The sequence below is a fragment of the Schistocerca serialis genome, chromosome 2 (assembly GCF_023864345.2).
Source record: "Schistocerca serialis cubense isolate TAMUIC-IGC-003099 chromosome 2, iqSchSeri2.2, whole genome shotgun sequence".
Taxonomy (NCBI): Eukaryota; Metazoa; Arthropoda; class Insecta; order Orthoptera; family Acrididae; genus Schistocerca; species Schistocerca serialis.
Window position 1 is genome coordinate 538359023 of NC_064639.1, and position 20837 is coordinate 538379859.

Consider the following 20837-nt stretch of genomic DNA (forward strand, 5'->3'; position numbering starts at 1 on the left):
TGATATACACTGAAGAGAGAAACGTACTGGTACACCTGCCTAATATCGTGTAGGGCCCCCATGAGCACGCAGAAGTACCGCAACACGACAGCATGGACTCGAATAATGTCTGAAGTAGTGCTGGAGGGTATTGTCACCAAGAATCCTACAGGGCTGTCCATAAATCCGTAAGAGTACGAGGGGGTGGAGATCTCTTCTGAACAGCACTTTGCAAGGCATCCCAGATATGCTCAATAATGTTCATGTCTGAGGAGTTTGGTGACCAGCGGGAGTGTTTAAACCCAGAAGAGTGTTCCTGGACCCACTCTGTAGCAATTCTGGATGTGTGGGGTGTCGCTGGAATTGCCAAAGTCCGTCGGAATGCACAATAGACATGAACGGATGAAGGTGATCAAACAGGATGCTTACCTGTCAGAGTCGTATCTAGACGTATCAGGGGTCCCATATCACTCCAACGGTACACGCCCCACACCATTACAGAGTCTGACCAGCTTTAACAGTCCCCTGCTCACATTCAGGGTCCATGGATTCATCAGATTGTCTCCATACCTCTAAACGTCCACCTGCTCGATACAATTTGAAACGAGACTCGTCCGACCAGGCAACATGTTTCCACTAATCAAGAGTCCAGGTGAGGCGTAAAGTTTAGTGTCGTGTAGTCATCAAGGGTACTTGAGTGGGCCTTCGGCTGCGGAAGCCCGTATCGATTATGTTTCGTTGAATGGTTCGTACGTTGACGGTAGTTGATGGCCCACCACTGAAATCTTCAACAATATGCGAAAGTGTTGCGCTTCTGTTACGTTAAACAATTCTCTTTGGTCGTCGTTGGTCCCATTTTCGCAGGATCTTTTTCTGGTCGCAGCGATGAGATTTGATGTTTTACCGGATTCCTGATATTCACGGTACACTCGTGAAACGATCGTACGGGAAAATCCCCACTTCATCGCTACCTCGGAGCTGCTGTGTCCCTTCGCTTATGCTTCGAGTATAACTCCACGTTCGAACTCACTTAAATCTTGATAACCTGCAATTATAGCAACAGTAACCGATCTAACAACTGCAACAGACACTTGCCATATATAGGCGTTGCCGACCGCAGCGCCGTATTCTGCGTGTTTACGCATCTCTGTATTTGAATACGCATGCCTATACCAGTTTCTTTGGCGCTTCAGAGTAAAAAACTAATGTTGTATTTGTAAGACATCGTGGTCTCCTGACCTTCATTGCTTACATATTCCGCCCTCACAATCATATTCCGCACATCAAGACGCTTCATTCGAACCCAAACTCGATAAGATAAAGTCAATGTTGTATGAATTCATGTAAACGATATGCAAATAACTAATAAATCGCAAGTGCGCACCGTGGCTGAAATACTCGAGGCTGGCGTACACACATACATTCCAGACACGACGGTCACAGGAACTTTTAGTTCGAGAGAGGCAACCGCACGCCAGCAGGCCAGTCCCAACCCATCTCTGTCAGCCGGTGGCCGCCCGTGGAGCGGACAGCGTTCGCTCGAGGGAAAGGAGGAACGACCCTGTGTTCGGCTTAAAATCAAATTCCGTTACATTGTGTATGCTTTGGAAAGATTGGTTTGTGGGATAAGACTGAGAGGAAGAAGGAGATACAAGGTGATAGACGACATAAAGGGAATAGGAAATTATGCAGATCTAAAGAGGATGGCAGAAGACTGGACAGCCCGGAGAACTACCATGTGAAAACCTGCCTTTAGGCAGAACACTGATGATGATGATAATGATGATGATGATGATGATGTGTGGGAGCGACTAGCCTATGCATTCTTTGCACATAGCACGCAGTTTCAGAGATTTTCACAGGGAGACAGCAAACGCCAAACACTGATACTACAGATATCCAGATTGGTCGCCTTAAACAAAACGTCATTCTCCAGTTTTAGAAGAGCAATGATGATTGGCAAACGATATTTCTGACGCCTTGAGCTGAAGGAGTAATGGAAGAGACCGAAAGATATACCCCTTCATGTCTGGCGTGGAGAGGCGCCGTTCCGTTGTCGCTCTTGGAGCGAGGAACAAGTCTCTCCTCAGTACTTCACTGGGAGAGCACCTCTGTCGGGAGCGAATCGAAGTGCGACTCTCTAAATTGAGTCCTTGCGATTAAGCGTTGTTCACTGTATTGGCCGACACACTTATTGTGCGGTGTGAAAGGACAGAGCTATAGTTAAACGCCTGTGAGCGAATTTTTGAGTGGCATTGCATTGGACTGGTTATCTGACCGGTGTACCACGCCAATAGTTAGACTAGGGACGAATAGGAATCCTTGACTTCATCAAGGCGTAGGGAGAGTTTGATTGGCGAAGGTCAATCCAGATAGAACGAGAGTTATCTTATTTGTCAGCAGCGAGCGGCGCAGACAGCAGTCATCGCAGCTTACAGTATTGTGCGCTACAGCTATTGCGAGCCCCATACTTCCTCCACAACAGTACACTTCACTGCATTTCACACGCGACAGACTCGACTGTACCTAGCAACATTCTAAAGGATAATTATTCAAGTTGAGTAGGCGTGCCTCTCAACCATTCTGCCAAGTCAATAACAATGTCAAACTTTGTATAGAAATTTCATTAATGAATCCTATCCTTAAGAGGTAACTTCAAATAGTGAAAAGAACCAGGATATAACTTGTTCAATTCATAACTAAAAGTGCCATTGTGATTTCTCAGAATTTTTGCAAAATAAATAATAACTTTCGTTAGTTTCATGTTTTTCTTACACTAACTAGCACTACTCCAGTACCCAAGTATCCCACTAGTTACGTAAAAAATTTTGTGAATTTTTTGTGTCATTTCCTTACAGCGGACGACTCCAGAAGATATTTATTGCTGAAAGTTTTTCGGGCATTTCTCTTTAGAACGTTGGGAGCGCCTGTCTGACTTCTGTAGTAGTGTGGGGGTGGAAATTGCATCTTGCAGGAGCCACAGGATAAAGGGTACATCTCAGATTAATCCGTTGCGCAGAATAACAGAATCTCATATCAACCCCACACTCACATATTTAAAAAAATTGTATCTCGTTACTGTAACTCTCCGGAAAATAAGTCAGTAAACTATGTTCATAGCACCACAGGAAGTATAATTTTTGTTATATGGACCTATCTCAATAAATATTCCAGTCACTTATTATTTTGTAAGATACAGGGGGGATACAGTTTATCTCAAATACTGTGTATATTAAACATGCGTTATATGAAAATGAATCGTTATTTTGGGACGCTCCGTACATGTTAGTGAGTGAAGACTGCGGCGGTTGCAGGAGCAGGCGGCCACGGAGCGTCCGTGCGCGCCTGCGGCGGAGGCCGTGCCCGCCGAGTGGCGGTCCGAGGTGCTGGAGGCGCTGGAGTCTCAGCGGTCGTCGCTGGAGGAGACGCGGCGGCTGGCGGGCGCGGCGGCAGAAGGCGCGCGCGAGGCGCGGCACGCCGTCCACCGCGAGCTGGAGAAGACCGCCAACGCGACGCTGGAGCGCCTGGAGGACGTGCGCCGCGAGCTGGCCGCCGTCACCTACAAGACCGCCGGCGTGCTGGAGGGCAAGCTGGCCGACGTGCGCGCTGCCGCCGCGCAGGACCACGAGGAGGTAGGTGCTGCAGCAACGAACTCCCGATCGGCTAGCTTTTGTACTGTGGTCAGAGGGGCGATGAGCATGGCAGAACGAAAGTTGAAACGCGTCCTTAGAAAATTTTATAAATGACTTTGCTGATAAACCTCTGACGTTATTTGATTTTCAAACAGCTGAGCAAAACTGAACGTACTCAGACATTTCTCTCTTTACTTATTCTGATCATCACTAAACTGACACACAATATTTTTAGCACAACGCAGCCTGACTTTCAATTTGGGAAGCAAAATAACTGATGATGGTCGAAGTAGAGAGGATATAAAATGTAGACTGGCAATGGCAAGAAAAGCGTTTCTGAAGAAGAAAAATTTGTTAACATCGAGTATAGATTTAAATGTCAGGAAGTCGTTTCTGAAAGTATTTGTATTGAGTATAGCCATGTAAGGAAGTGAAACATGGACGACAAATAGTTTGGACAAGAAGAGAACAGAAGCTTTCGGAATGTGGTGCTACAGAAGAATGCTGAATATGGGTAGATCACATAACTAAAGAGGAGCTATTGAATGCAATTGGGGAGAAAAGGAGTTTGTGGCACAACTTGACAAGGAGAAGGGACCGGTTGGTAGGACATGTTCTGAGGCATCAAGGGATCACCAATTTAGTACTGGAGGGCAGCGTGGAGGGTAAAAATTGTAGAGGGAGGCCAAGAGATGAAAACACGAAGCAGATTCAGAAGGATGTAGGCTGCAGTAGGTACTGGGAGATGAAGAAACTTGCACAGGATAGAGTAGCATGGAGAGGTGCATCAAACCAGTCTCAGGACTGAAGACCACAACAACAACAACAACAACAACAACAACAACAACAATAACCTATACCATTCATGAATCACTTACCTCACAAAAATCTTCGTTACTCGAACTGCTGCAATACAGCGAGCGCCAATACTGCCAGCTAAATAAAAGATTCTAACTACTGAAGGCACTAACTACTGATAGGCATATAGTTAGCAAATGAAAGATTTTGATAGAGAACAAACAATGTATTTACCTTAATAGTGCTCAAAAGTCATAGTACGAGTATATATGTATAATTTGTGACATCCAGTTTGGCAAATTTCCTTTTTCTGACCGACACATTTCCAGACCGTCTGCTCATATTAACATCTCAAAACTCCGCCATCTCTCTCCCCACATCCACCACTGCTGGCGGCTCACCTCCAACTGCGCAACGCTACGCGCTGTTCACATCCAACTGCCCAACACTACAATAGCCAATATTCCAACAATCCAAACCAGCCACAGACTGCACACAGCACAGTCAGTGATTTTCATACAGAGCGCTACGTGGCGTTACCAACATAAAAACCTAAACAGCCTACTTACAAACTGCCCAACACGAGTAGTGGAGCCCTCATTACCAGCGTAGTAAATGGCCAAATGTTGATCAGACTGTAGTGTCGGCGCCACGTGCTAGCTGCTGCGAATTCTCCTAGAGCAGTGATAGTACCAGATTGTTATGTTTAAAGTGCAGCTACTCACAGAGTTCTAGTGTTCACTGTAATTATCGTACAGCAGCGAAACTTGGTAGATATTCTAATGCGTTAATGTGGAACCAACTTGGGCTGAATAAAAATTAGTTCCAGTTTTGGCCACTAGGTCTAATCTGGCGCTGTGAATTCAAACAAGGCACGTGGAAATCTTTCCATATGTACTAGATTAGGAACGGGACGTGCACAGAAAAGGCCAAACAAATGAGAAAGGCATGATGTTGATTTTATTATTAACCACCGCTTATACAGTTTGTTCAGTATGAGCACCAGAGACATTGACAAGTTACTTCATCCGTACGTAAAACGACGCGATTAACAGTTGCTCACAGCAGTTCCCGTGGAATCTGAGCAACTGGCCGTCAGATCATATAGAACCCAAGCATATCCCTGGTAAATGCGATCCTTTGGAAATCCGCAGAGTCAAATTTCACGTGGCTTCAAATCAGATGATCTTGCAGACCTTCTGAGAAACCTGGGGAGATAATACACTCCTGGAAATGGAAAAAAGAACACATTGACACCGGTGTGTCAGACCCACCATACTTGCTCCGGACACTGCGAGAGGGCTGTACAAGCAATGATCACACGCACGGCACAGCGGACACACCAGGAACCGCGGTGTTGGCCGTCGAATGGCGCTAGCTGTGCAGCATTTGTGGACCGCCGCCGTCAGTGTCAGCCTGTTTGCCGTGGCATACGGAGCTCCATCGCAGTCTTTAACACTGGTAGCATGCCGCGACAGCGTGGACATGAACCGTATGTGCAGTTGACGGACTTTGAGCGAGGGCGTATAGTGGGCATGCGGGAGGCCGGGTGGATGTACCGCCGAATTGCTCAACACGTGGGGCGTGAGGTCTCCACAGTACATCGATGTTGTCGCCAGTGGTCGGCGGAAGGTGCACGTGCCCGTCGACCTGGGACCGGACCGCAGCGACGCACGGATGCACGCCAAGACCGTAGGATCCTACGCAGTGCCATAGGGGACCGCACCGCCACTTCCCAGCAAATTAGTGAGACTGTTGCTCCTGGGGTATCGGCGAGGACCATTCGCAACCGTCTCCATGAAGCTGGGCTACGGTTCCGCACACCGTTAGGCCGTCTTCCGCTCACGCCCCAACATCGTGCAGCCCGCCTCCAGTGGTGTCGCGACAGGCGTGAATGGAGGGACGAATGGAGACGTGTCGTCTTCAGCGATGAGAGTCGCTTCTGCCTTGGTGCCAATGATGGTCGTATGCGTGTTTGGCGCCGTGCAGGTGAGCGCCACAATCAGGACTGCATACGACCGAGGCACACAGGGCCAACACCCGGCATCATGGTGTGGGGAACGATCTCCTACACTGGCCGTACACCACTGGTGATCGTCGAGGGGACACTGAATAGTGCACGGTACATCCAAACCGTCATCGAACCCATCGTTCTACCATTCCTAGACCGGCAAGGGAACTTGCTGTTCCAACAGGACAATGCACGTCCGCATGTATCCCGTGCCACCCAACGTGCTCTAGAAGGTGTAAGTCAACTACCCTGGCCAGCAAGATCTCCGGATCTGTCCCCCATTGAGCATGTTTGGGACTGGATGATGCGTCGTCTCACGCGGTCTGCACGTCCAGCACGAACGCTGGTCCAACTGAGGCGCCAGGTGGAAATGGCATGGCAAGCCGTTCCACAGGACTACATCCATCATCTCTACGATCGTCTCCATGGGAGAATAGCAGCCTGCATTGCTGCGAAAGGTGGATATACACTGTACTAGTGCCGACATTGTGCATGCTCTGTTGCCTGTGTCTATGTGCCTGTGGTTCCGTCAGTGTGATCATGTGATGTATCTGACCCCAGGAATGTGTCAATAAAGTTTCCCCTTCCTGGGACAATGAATTCACGGTGTTCTTATTTCAATTTCCAGGAGTGTACGTTCGTGGAAGGTTGCATTAAGCAGATATTTTACGGGGTAAACAACAAGAGGTGACGCCTCATCTTGCATGAGAACAGTGGTTTCCACACACTTACTGTCTTCCAAAGCAGGAATCACATGCTGCACAATGAGGTCTCTATGACGTGCAAACGTCACGGTACAACTGGCAGGCCCTCTGGATATATTCTCTTCAAAGAAGAAATGACAGTGAAAAAATGCTGCCTGTGAATCCACACCACACGGTCACAAACGGCAAGTGCAGTGCCCGTTCGTGCACAATACGCTGTTTAGCAGTACTCCAGATTGGGCAGTTCTGTGCATTCACTCCACCCTGTAGTGTAAAATGTGCCTCGTCACTCCACAGAATATTGCCCGGCCACTTGTCATCAACTTCGATCCGTGCCAGAAACCGAAAAGCAAATTCAACGCGTCGCTGCGGATCACGAGGTGTCAGTTGTTGCACCGCCTGGATCTCATACGGGTACCAGCGTAAAATGGACCGCAAAACTTTTTGTACTGTTGACCGTGGGATGGACAATTCTCGTGACACTACACGAGCGCTAGCACTGGCTGGGACACTTGCTGCATGGGCAGTTACAGCAACAGCAACCTCGTTTGCTAAAAACAATTTCACTAAAAGCACACGGTCTCTCTTCTCGACAGCCATACTGTTCACTCACGCTGTGGCCTGTCAAATCACAACGTGGGTGTCATACCGTCAAACAAACTGTGTACAGCGCCAGATTTGCACCTGGTGACCAAAATTGGAACTCATTTTTCCAGCGTAAATCGAATCCGCGTTACGGCATTAGCATATCTACCAAGTTTCGCTGTCACACGATAATTACGGCTCACTTTGGACCTCCGCGAATAGCTGTATTTCAATTGTAACCACACTGTATAATGAGTGAAAGCAGACTCCTCCTACAAAATTTCGATGGTTGCTCTGGAATGTTTTGCCATAATGGACTGGTGCTCTTCAGTGGATCGTTACGGTAATAATGTAATTATAATTTATTCGGTTTGTTACGGCGATCGCCCTTGTTTTTTTGAATATACGAGGGCCGTTCAGAAAGTAACCTCCGGTTGATTTAAAAAAATACACCAAGTTAAATAAAAATATTTTAATATATACATCTTACAACTACATCTTTGCACTATTTTTCTACATAGTCTCCATAGCGATTGAGGCACTTATCGTATCTCTTCACAAGCTTTGAAATTCCTTCTGCATAAAAATCACCCGCTTGTGCCTGGAGCCAGCCTGTGACCGCATCTTTGAGCTCTTCGTCGTCATCAAACCGCTGTGACCCGAGCCATTTCTTCAAATGCATGAAGAGGTGATAATCACTTGGCGCCAGGTCTGGGCTGTAAGGTGGATGGTTGATAACGTCCCACTTGAAGGACTCAAGAAGGGCCGTTGTTCTGCGAGCAGAGTGAGTACGGGCGTTATCGTGCAAAAAAACGATACCGGAAGTCAGCATACCACGGCGTTTGTTCTGTATAGCCCATCGTAACTTTTTTATTGTTTCACAGTACACGTCTGGATTAATGGTCGTACCACATTCCATGAATTCAACCAACAACACCCCTTTGGCATCCCAAAACACCGTTGCCATCAGTTTTCTGGCAGAAAAATCTTGCGAGGCTTTTCTTGGTTTGGTAGGCGAATTTGAATGTGCCCACATCTTTGATTGTTCTTTTGTCTCAGGGTTCACGTACTTAATCCAGGTTTCGTCACCGGTCACGATTCTGTTTAACAATGGTTCTCCTTCGTCCTCATAACGTGACAGAAAGTCTAATGCAGAGGCCATTCTTTGAGTTTTGTGGTGGTCGGTAAGAATTTTGGGCACCCATCGTGCACAGAACTTACGGTAACCCAATCTTGCTGTCACTATCTCGTACAAGAGAGTCTTAGAAATCTGTGGAAAACCAGTAGACAACTCCGACATTGAGAAACGTCGATTTTCAAGAACTTTTGCATCAACTGTCTGAACGAGTTCGTCAGTCACCAATGGTGGTCTACCACTCCTCTCTTCATCATGAACGTTTTCTCGTCCACTTTTAAATAAACGTACCCATTCATGGACAACTCCTTCACTCATAACTCTTGGTCCGTACACGGCACAAAGCTCACGATGAATAGCTGCTGCAGAATATCCTTTGGCTGTAAAAAACCTTATGACAGCACGCACTTCACATTTGGCGGGGTTTTCTATTGCAGCACACATTTCAAACTGCCACAAAAACTAAACTAGCGCAGGCACGACGTTCACTCGACCACGGCTTGATGCCGACTGACCTGTTGAGTGCGTGAACGCACAGATGGCGTCGCTACTCCCCCCACAACCCGCACTGTGACCAATCGGAGGTTACTTTCTGAACCGCCCTCGTACCTTTGCGACAGTGAAAATGCCTATATAAGCAATCACCAAAGCGTACAACACAAAACAAAGGGTGATGCAGGAAATACGTAATGTACTGTCGATGTACAGTACATTATATAACAAATGCAGAATTTAATTACTGAATATCAGGCCCGCCTCTCATACGAAGAGCTGTGTTTTATACAAATCGAAACACGTTTCAGCATCTTTGTGCCACCGTGAGTGGATATTCTTTACCCAGTTCTGTAAAATGTAAACATATTCTAAGTTGTAATTATTCTAACGACATTAGGCCTATAAACAGTTTTTGTCTGTTGTTGACATTACGTTTATTCTTCTACATTATTCGGTCGGGCGCTGATGACCGCGCAGTTGAGCGCTCCACAAACCAAACATCATCATCACATTATGTCGGGCCTTCTGTAAGACACTGGATATTGGTTAGCTCGTCATCTGTAATTAAATGATAATATTGTGAGTTTGGTTGCCAAGTTAACAATATCCATTAATGTACAAAGGTCCTAAACAACCCAGTAATGTAGAAAAAGTAACGTACAAAATGACAACAACAGACAAAAACTCTTTTTCGCTTTCATTTCGTTAAATAATTATTATTTAAACATGTTTACACTTTAAAGAACTGAATAAAGAATATCCACTGACGATGTCACAAGGATACTGAAACATGTTTGAATTAACGCAAAAAACAGTTGTTTTCATAACAGGCAGACCTGATATCCAGTAATTTTGTCTACAAACACCGATACATGGGTACTGCAATAGCTGCAAAACTATATGATGAGTAAATATAGAAGTGTTCTGTTCAAATGTTCAAATGTGTGTGAATTTCTAAGGGACCAAACTGCTGAGGTCATCGGTCACTAGACTTACACACTTCTTAAACTAACTTAACGGTGAAAATAACACACAGACCCATGCCCGAGGGAGGACTCGAACCACCGGCGGGAGGGGTCGCGCCAGAATTGTTCTCTTAGATGTATTGTTCATCAATAAACCTGTCCGCAGTGCTGTGTATCACTGTCAGCAAGCAACTAACACGGCCGAAAAAGCAAACCCGAGACAGAATCGAGCAGCATAGAACTCAAGTGTGATGGCAAAGACTTAAGTGGGCAGCAAGTACAGTAAGTGAATGGGAAAAGTTACGTACAGTAGTTAATTACACGTTCGATGGAACAGTTGGACGATTTCTCTGTCGAAATAAAGTGGAACAAGTCAGTTTACAAACGTTATTAGTTTTAACAATAATGAATGTAATATTTTACTGACCTACTTTTGCTATGATATTTAAAAATCAGGTTTCTCTTGCAGGTAATTAGATAAAATTTCGTTTGTGGGAATGAGGAGTTGTCAGAACAAAAGCTTTTAAGCTGAATTTAAACCTTCCTTTGCTACCTTTCAGACATTTCATATTACTGGGCAATAAATCGAAAAATTTTGTTGATATGGATTGAACTCCTTTATGAGACACTGACACCTTTACTAATGGGTAATCCAAGAATCGAAGGTATGTTATTAATCCAAGCATTCGCAAAGTATGCTGAAAAAATGACAGTTCCACTCTCTGCCACCAGGCGAAAATATGGCGCTCTAAACAGTCATAACGTGAAAAAAAATTGTCATTTTTTCGTCTATTTCACGGTCCGTCTGAAGACTCCTTTTTCTGAGTAACGGAGAGGAGTATCAAGTTCTGATTTATGACACTCACTAAAGTCTAAGACACCTTGGTGGGGTAAAACATTTAAACTTTTAAATCAGTGCAGTTAAAAGATGCGGTCGTTTATGCCACATGTTTTGATACTCGCAGAATCACTCATCAACTTCCCGGTGATCTAGAATCATGAGATTTGGCAAGAAACAAAGTTTCACAGTACAAGTAAAGGTATAAAATAAAAAAAATTGTTACATTTTAATTATATTACATAAAAAATATGTTTTTACCATTGGAATTTATACTGCATTCATCATCGGTCAAAAGCATGACAGAAAAACACATGACAGAAAAATACTACTTCATTCAAACATTAACTGTTAGTTGTAGTCATGTTTTAGTAAGTAGACAAAATACTTCGTTAAATATAGAAACTGAATCCCAGATCGCTTCTTTTGTATGTACGGGCTAGTCTCAGGACCTATTGTACATATTTCGAAACGATCTTGGAATTTCCAGGATTAATATCTTCTACATCTACATCCATACTCCGCAAGCCACCTGACGGTGTGTGGCGGCGGGTACCTTGAGTACCTCTATTGTTTCTCCCTTCTGTTCCAGTCTCGTATTGTTCGTGGAAAGAAAGATTGTCGCTATGCCCCTGTGTGGGCTCTCTCTCTGATTTTATCCTCGTGGTCTCTTCGCGAGATATACGTAGGAGGGAGCAATATACTGCTTGACTCCTCAGTGAAGGTATGTTCTCGAAACTTCAACAAAAGCCCGTACCGATCTACTGAGCGTCTCTCTTGCAGAGTCTTCCACTGGAGTTTATCTGTCATCTCTGTAACACTTTCGAGATTACTAAATGATCCTGTAACGAAGCGCGCTGCTCTCCGTTGGATCTTCTCTATCTCTTCTATCAACCCTGTCTGGTACGGATCCCACACCGGTGAGCAGTATTCAAGCAGTGGGTGGACAAATGTACTGTAACCTACTTCCTTTGTTTTCGGACTGCATTTCCTTAGGATTTTTCCAGTGAATCTGTCTGGTATCTGCTTTACCGGCGATTAATTTTATGTGGTCATTCCATTTTAAATCACTCCTAATGCCTACTAAATGATCCTGTAACGAAGCGCGCTGCTCTCCGTTGGATCTTCTCTATCTCTTCTATCAACCCTGTCTGGTACGGATCCCACACCGGTGAGCAGTATTCAAGCAGTGGGTGGACAAATGTACTGTAACCTACTTCCTTTGTTTTCGGACTGCATTTCCTTAGGATTTTTCCAATGAATCTGTCTGGCATCTGCTTTACCGGCGATTAATTTTATGTGGTCATTCCATTTTAAATCACTCCTAATGCCTACTCCCAGATAATTTATGGAATTAACTGCTTCCAGTTACTGACCCGCTATATTGTAGCTAAATGATAAAGGATCCTTCTTTCTATGTATTCGCAGCACATTACACTTGTCTACATTGAGATTCAATTGCCATTCCCTGCACCATGCGCCAATTGTTGCAGATCCTTCTGCAGTTCAGTATAATTTTCCATTGTTACAACCTCTAGATATACTACAGCATCATCCGCAGAAAGCCTCAGTGAACTTCCGACGTTATCCACAAGATCATTTATTTTGAATAGCAATGGTCCTACAACACACCCCTGCGACACAACTGAAATCTTTGTCCATGCCACCCGTTATAAACGTTTGATTCTCCCAGCCTGTATCTGGTAAATTAAAATCTCCACCCAGAACTATAACATGGTCAGGAAATCTACTCGAAATATTTTCCAAATTTTCCTTCAGGTGTTCTGCCACAACAGCTGCTGAGCCAGGGGGCCTGTCTATTCCGACAGGCAAAAGTCGTTGAGATTCTCGATTCCCGGGTTGGAAGAACTGTCTGTATACATGATTAAGTTGGTATGGAACCCTCAGTTCGTGAGTCCTAATCACATTTTTTTCAGCAATGGTACAAGATCCTATTGACTACCAATCAGGATTTATATGCAATGATCTCCAGAAAGACACTGACAGACTTCGATATCATAGGTGGCCTTGCCCTATGTAGAAGTCCATAAATTATCTTGTCCAGCTGTAGTGAGTACGTTAGGAAGATGCAGCAGGTGACGCAGTAGCAGAGAGTAGCAGTTACTGCTGCCTGGGTGACAACAGTTTGACAGGGGGGCTCTGAACAGCATGCTACTGTGCAGGTGGTGCGCGCCGTGTCCGAAGGCAACCAGGCGGCTGAGACGCTCTTCTCGGGCGTGACGGCCAGCTACGAGCAGCTGCGTTCCGAAGTGCAGGCGCTCGCCAAGGTGGAGAGGGTGCTCATTCAGACGGCCGACAACGTGCTCGACACCAAGCGCCGCATTGAGTACGGCGTCCATCAGATCCTGCTGCAGGTGGGTGCTCCGCTCCCAGACCTACCTCCCCCTTACCTTACGTTACCTTACCTTTACTCATCCGTTTAACCTAACATATCTCACCTGGACTCTTCATTCTGAAGCTTTACTTGAATCACACCTTACGTCAGCTTAACCTCCACCTAACCAGACCTCTGTTTGTTTTTTCAACGCTTCGTTTTGTTGCATGTCATACAAAATATCCTACCGATATTGAGTGCCTGTGTTATTCTGAATTACGCTGCAAAATTTCTTCGGACATGCACACTGCGGTGACTACAGCCGTTATGAAATACAATGAATGTATTCGCAGTTGCAAATAAGGACAACCATCATCTGTATAATGCATTGAGGACGATGAAAATTTGTGCCAGACCGGACTCGAACTCGGGTCTCTCCTTTTATCGAGAATTGTCGCCTCACCTTCTGGTTATCGGAGCACGACGCATGGCCGTGAGCCTCGCCCAGATAACCAACTGGAGACGCGACCGCTCTCGATAAGCGGGAAATCCGGGTTCGAGTCCGGTCTGGCACAAGTTTTCAACGTCCTCAATCCCTTATACAGCTGACGGTTGTCCATATACGCAACTGCGAATACATTTCTTTTAAAATATCCTAAGTGCTCGTACAGTTCTACAGAGATGTCCCAAATTATTGTAATGTTTCCTTTACTTCACGTCTATGGTCACAAATTTCGTGTCATCAGACTACCGGTTTCGGTCTATAATGACCATCTTCAGATCTGCAGAAAAACTTGGGAAAAACACAAATACACTAGCAGTTTGTCTACAGCTTAAAACAATAAAATAGACCACAATGAGAAGTATTATTGATATATATGTGCATGTGTGCGCTTTAAATATGAAGAGGCATACCTGTTTTATAAAAACATTTCCTAACGCGCTGGAACCATAGTGTCATCGTCAAATGCTAAACACAAAATCAGCACCAGCATCGTCAAATATATTTATAAATAATAGTATATACAATAGTCATCTTGTCAGCAGCACTGCTGTTCGAAACAAACTGCCGTACAGTAGCCACAAAATGTTTGGGTTGCAAGTTCGCCAGATGTCGTTAGCGTAGGCGTACACACATTGTTGAATGATTAATTGTCCAGTAGTTGTGACCATAGACGTCAGGTAAAGGAAATGTGTTCTATATTCGGGTCAATGTTCAATTCGCGACCATGTCACAGCTTGTGAAAATATTGTAATGTTTATGCTGGGCTGAAAGGTGCTCAAAGTTGCTGAAGATGTGTTCATTCGGTTTCAAAGGCCTAAAGGCGTTAAGTTAGGAGACGTCCATTAAATACGTTAGCTCAAAATGGGGGTACGGAAGGGGAGATGTGCCCGGCAAAATCTCACCAAACTTCATTTAAATGTGTGGCACGGGGGGGGGGGGGGGGGGGGGCAGCAATGATCATCTTACCTCAACTTTTCCATTCAGAGAATATACATTACTAAAATGGTTAAAATTTTGTTTCATAAAATTAATCCCAAGCGTAGAAAATATTAAGCGCCCGCAATCTTTATGGCCACTCTGTACTGGATTGAGGGCCTTATACATGTTCGTCCCCAGGATACCCCGATTTGAAACAAGTGCCGCACAAGTGGCAGATTTAATTCGAGGACTTCTCTGCCGCGCCACTCTAAAACTCTACGTCCTAGTCAGTAAGTCAGTCGCGATATTTTTGTAACACATATAAATCCGATATTACTGCATTCAATATCAATTTGTATCAAAACTTTTAGAAGCGTACGTTAAGCGGCAAGCCGACAAGTTGAAGAACACGTGTTAGCAGAAATTTAATTGTTTGTGGTAGGAAGCTATGCTGAAGCTCATTGACAGAATTCTCGTACTGGTCGTGTAAATCAGGAAACTGAAAAGTCACGTACACACAGCGATCAAAGGAAGGTACCAACAAGGTCCAGTGACATTTGATGTATGTAATACGCTAGTAAATGGTCAGTTTTTTAGAGACCATTCAAACGGTTAACACTATTTACACAGAGCCTTTTTGCCTGTCTGTCTCTGGCTGTCTGTCTGTCCGTCCGAATACTACTCTTGATTGACACGTTTATAAGAATAACGTTTTATTAAAGGTTTTAATCAATATTTAAAATAAATAAGAAAATTTCATTTTTACATATTTTTAACCAACTGCTGTGTTATTCTCACGTGGGGGTGGAGCGAGGAGGGGGTTGGGGGGGGAGAGGGGTGTCCTACCACACCTAACCAAATCTCACCAAAAGGAGAGGCGCGGTCCAAATTTTAAAGAACACCTCTCAAGTAATTAATGGACTTCACCCTATTTGTACGTTTAGTGAGAGCAGATGCCTAGGCTAAGACCGTGCTGTGAGCCCTACCAGAGGAAATTTTGCGACAACTAAATGCAAAAATAGCATTTTAAAGAAATTGTCGAATTTTTGCGGTGCGGGCCTCTTTTTGGCGCGTGCTAGAGTCTCGCATTACCGGTAAGCGAGACGGGGAGAGCACAACCGAAATGGATGTGATACCCGCACCAGGTCTCGTGGCTCGGGATAGGAAACATGAACGGAGGCTTGGTAATGTTTGACTGCAAAGAGGTGGCTACAAACAGCACAGATTCCCCATTCGTAGCGCTTCTAACTGTAATCACGAATTGTGAGGAAGCAGCTGCATTAAAAATATATATTTCCGTTGGTTTTAAATGAAAACCGCAAGTCTACTGGGTAGGTGTCGTGCATAAACTGCTCAACATTTTTGGGTTTTCAGTCGTGAACAACTCGTTTGAAGAAAACTAGTTGTAAGAAATCCCACACTGACACAGCTCCTTCAGGTCTACCGGCAGTAACGATCTACTGGCAGTAACGAGAAATAGTATTAAAGCAAAATGTGCTATAATGAGAGGTAAAGATATGAGAGCTTTTAATGCCGTTTTTGGTGAAGGCTTCAAAGAACTGGGCCAAGAGTTTATAGATCTACAGTAGCGACAATAAGTATTTTCGCCGCAAGGGTGTGCGCCTTGCGTTTTCCTGCCTATCCAGCACGTCTTGGCTGACTGTGCAATGGCAAGCATCCATACAAACACATGTATCAGGATTCAGCGTAGTGGCGGTAAGTACAACACTGACAGTGCTGTTGTAGTCCATCCAAAAGTATTTTGACACTGTGGTTTATTGTCGGGAAACAAATGGCTACGCCAGTATTCCGCCGAATACCTTTGGTTTACATTAGCCTTTGTTTTGTTTTTACGCAGTTCGCGACATACCGATGGTCATTAAGCATTCAGCAGACCTCAAAGATGCGGTAATTTTCGTCCTACAGCAAAGCAAGTTTTGGTTTGTCGACACAAATTGTGAAAGTCTGGAACAAGGAGAAACGATTCACAGGAATCAAAGATAATAAACAAAGAATGGGTCGGCCCAGCAATGTCGACCTCCGAACGAATAATCTCATAAGGAGGATGTCAAAGAATGACCCAAAGAAGACTGCCGTTGACATAAACAGAGAGCTGCGTGAACTACACAACGTTGAAATATGGGACAGTACCGTAAAACGGATCCTCGGAGAGTCTAATCCTCATAGCTGCTGCCCTATCAAAAACCCACTGACGTCGGCAATGAAAAGGAAAGCTCGACTTGAGTGTACCAGAGCGCGTAAGGATGGACACCTCAACAGTGGTCGCGTGTGCTCTAGAGCGATGAAAGTAACTTTAATTTGTTTTCTTTCGATTGGATTCGGTATGTTCGACGACCGTTCAATGCAAGAAACGATGCCCGTTACCAAGTACCCAAGTGGTGATGAGAACGTCGTGATGGGGGGATGCTTCTCCCTTTCAGGAGTCGGCCCTCTGGTGCCTATTGAAGGGAATATGGATCGCTTCAAATATTTTGAAATCTTGAGGATGCACATGTTGCCACATGCCAAAGATAAAATGGGACGAAACTGGGAATTTCAGCACGACAATGATCCTAAGCACACCTCTGCCCATGGAACAGACATTTTGAGAAGGATGTGAGTAAGGATGCTTAAGTGCCCCAGCCGAAGCCCAGATCTCACCCGTATTGAACATCTGTGGGATGAATTCGAACGAAGGCTAAGGAACGAAAATTCCCCAGCCACGATCAGCTGTAGCAATTTTTGGTTAAAGACCGTAGAAAATCCCCCTGCGTCATTTGGCTGCTCGCTATGACTCCGTATCATAGCGCTAAGCGGCTGTAAATAAAGCGAAAGGTTACGCAATCATGCACTAATGGCTGTGTATACTAATTTGACTTCCGCAAGTCTTGTAAGATGTAATATGACTTTGACAATCTACTGTAATTTTGTGAAATTATTGTGATGTCGCCAGTTATGGAACACAGTGGTCCTTGTTTTGTGATATTAGCGCATTTGCGCTGTAAATCAAGCTACATAACAGTTGTAAAGATTTTCCGCTGAGTAAGATGTTTTTCTTATGAAAATGTGTTTTTCAAAATACTTTTTGTCTCTACTGCAGGTGGGCATTATGGAGGAGTTAGAGTTTCAGATGTGATGCCACGTCCCTCTGGTACAAGTAGGCATGAAACGGGCTCATATTATTCGAAACAGCACGGTGCCTTCTGTCATTACGGAAGTTTTGAAAACGGCATCTGCTGCGATAGTTGGAGCTTACAAGTCTATACAACTCATTAGGTAGCAACGAAAGGAAGCAAACCCACAACATTCTGCAGGGCCACCTCAAGCAAAATTGGGAGTATATTCGTTTATGTGTTATTAGACAAGTATGCCGACCTCCACTGAAAATAAAGGAATTAATGCGTCCAGTGAAAGACGGCCTGGATTCGAGTGTACCTGCTGTCTGGAGTGTTGATTGTCAATGGACAGCCCACAATCAAAATAGATGGCACACCAAGAACAGAAATATTGAGATTCCAGCGATAGCAGAACAGCCTCACAGAAGAGCACAAGATAAACTTTGAGGAAACGAAAGTCCTCTCCCAGGTATCGACTTGTGTACTGTGTAGCAAACTGGGGACCTAGAAACGACGGAGAGGCTTCGTCCCGCCGTAGGCCTCAGTGGTTCACAACCCCATAATAGGCCACAGCAGTCCACCCACCCCACCGCCGCCCCTTGCCGAACCCACCAGGGTTACTGTGCGGTTCGGCCTCCAGTGGACCCGCCCCAGGAACGTCTCATACCAGACGAGTGTAACCCCAAATGTTCGCGTGGAAGAGTAATTATGGTGTACGCGCACGTGGAGACAGTGTTTGCGCAGCAATCACCGACCGACTTAGTGTAACTCAGGCGGAGTAAGGGGAACCAGCCCGCATTCGCCGAGGTAGATGGAAAACCGCCTTAAAAACCATCCACAGGCTGGCCGACACACCGGACCTCGACACAAATCCGCCGGGCGGACCCGTGCCGGGGACCGGCATGCCTTCCCGCTCGGGAAGCAGTGCGTTAGACCGCGCGGCTAGCCGGGCGGGTTAGGTATCGACTTACTAGCATTATGTAATTTACATCTAGACCAATACTCTGCAAGCCACCTGACGGTATTTGGTGGAGGGTATTCCTGTTATCACTAACTTATCCCCCCTTCCCTGTTCCACATGTGAATGGCGCGTCGGAAGAACGATTGTCGCTAAGTCTCTGTTTTAACTTCAATTTCTCGAGTTTTCTCATCGTGGTTATTTCATGAGATGTATGTGGAAGGAATCAATAGACTGGTGAACAGTAGTCAGGAATCGGTCAAACAAGTTCCTTGTAAGCCGTTTCTTTCGTTTATGAGTTAAATTTTCTTAAGATTCTTCCTATGACTCTCAGTCTGGCATCTGTTTTTCCTACTATTTGTTTTATGTGATGATTCCACTTAAAGTCGTTCTCGATAGCTACTCCTAGATATTTTACGGTAGCTCCTGTTTCCGGCGATATACATTGATAGTAGAGTTTCTTTTTCTACAAATGCGCCATATGTTAAATTTATTTACTTTCAGGGACAACTGCCAGAATAATAAAACGACCGATTGAAATTAAAATGTGCAATAACAACTTTAACAGAGATGGAGGTTTTAAACTGAATTTTACCTGGAGACCAGCCGTTAAAAGAGATAGTCTTTAGAGAAATACACTCAAAATCGTAGCTTTTAAGGGGAGAGGTGATGCTGGAGTTGGTCTCAGTTCCCCTTCCGTTTTTCAGTTGGGACCCGGTGAATGGGGGAGGGCTCTCTGCCACATTGCCTATATCCTGTATTTGCCCGTACAGATCCTACCCTACAGGCGACGTCACACAGCCAATAGAAATTCGAATTCCTGGCGGCGTCACCCGACCAATAAGAAGCTTGAACGCTTCGCTCCCAGCAGACATTCATCTTCTGACGAAGAAGATGGTGGTGATCTTTGAAAGCTCGAGTTTTGCCTCCTATCTGACGCAGTCTCAACTACGAGAAGATTTTATATAAGGATGCCATCATCGTGAAAAACTTCGTTGTTATTAAATTCCTTGATTAAATTTGCATCATTCTGCTAATGAAAGCGATGTCGGCGTTTGTTGAATTAATCCACATTCATGTCCATAACCGTAGAGAGCATTTGGTCAGTAATAGGTACCTACGTAACATTCCGACACGTGACATAGTGATATGGATACAAGAATTATCAGAACACTGGTCGTGCCTCTCGGGTAGGGTTTATATTGTGTACAGTCCTTTCGCCAAAAACGTAGATAATGTCAAAAAGAGTTTTGGCATCTTCACGTGGCTGTACGGGATGCACAAAGGTTCCCCATAACACAGAAGAAGTCGTCCAGCACGTCTCGCAGTACTGCTAACCATTGCTGGACAGACACCTTCTAGAGGTCAGCAATGGTTCTTTGATAGACCATGCCTCTTCAGTCGAATGTAGATCCTAGAGCTTGCCAGGCCCTCAAGACGCGTGTGTTCTCACGTTCATCTACTCGTCCTCAAAACACACGCGCGCACACACATACACACACACACACACACACACACACACACACAGAGAGAGAGAGAGAGAGAGAGTGTCAATAAAGCAACACAGTGTGGTGGGCATTAGCAAGAGTCAGATGGAGACCAGTTCCACTTGCATCATGTAAAGAGAATACATACTGTTGTGAGAGACCATTCCCAAAAATTGCATCTGTCACAGTACTCCTAGGGAACTTCTACGTGTTCCTAACATGATACACCCCTAGATGAGAACAGCTGCAACCAAATCGGCCTTTTTACCCAAAAGACTTTTTGTCTTGTGACGTGTCCTTTGAGAGCCGCAGATGAACAGACTGATATAGTCACTCTCCCAGTTGCACTGCGGCTCGCCGCAGTACTGTACTCTAC

General features: G+C 45.0%; 1 protein-coding gene across 2 annotated transcripts in view; it reads left to right on the plus strand.

Annotated features, from left to right (window-relative positions):
* Window positions 1-20837, plus strand: part of LOC126457513 (myosin heavy chain, fast skeletal muscle) — a 313877-nt gene that overhangs the window by 269543 nt on the left and 23497 nt on the right. For both annotated transcript variants that reach the window (XM_050093850.1, XM_050093851.1), the window contains 2 exons: window positions 3294-3611; window positions 13326-13517. In XM_050093850.1, coding sequence (XP_049949807.1) covers window positions 3294-3611; window positions 13326-13517 — 510 coding nt within the window. The remainder of the gene's footprint in view (window positions 1-3293; window positions 3612-13325; window positions 13518-20837) is intronic.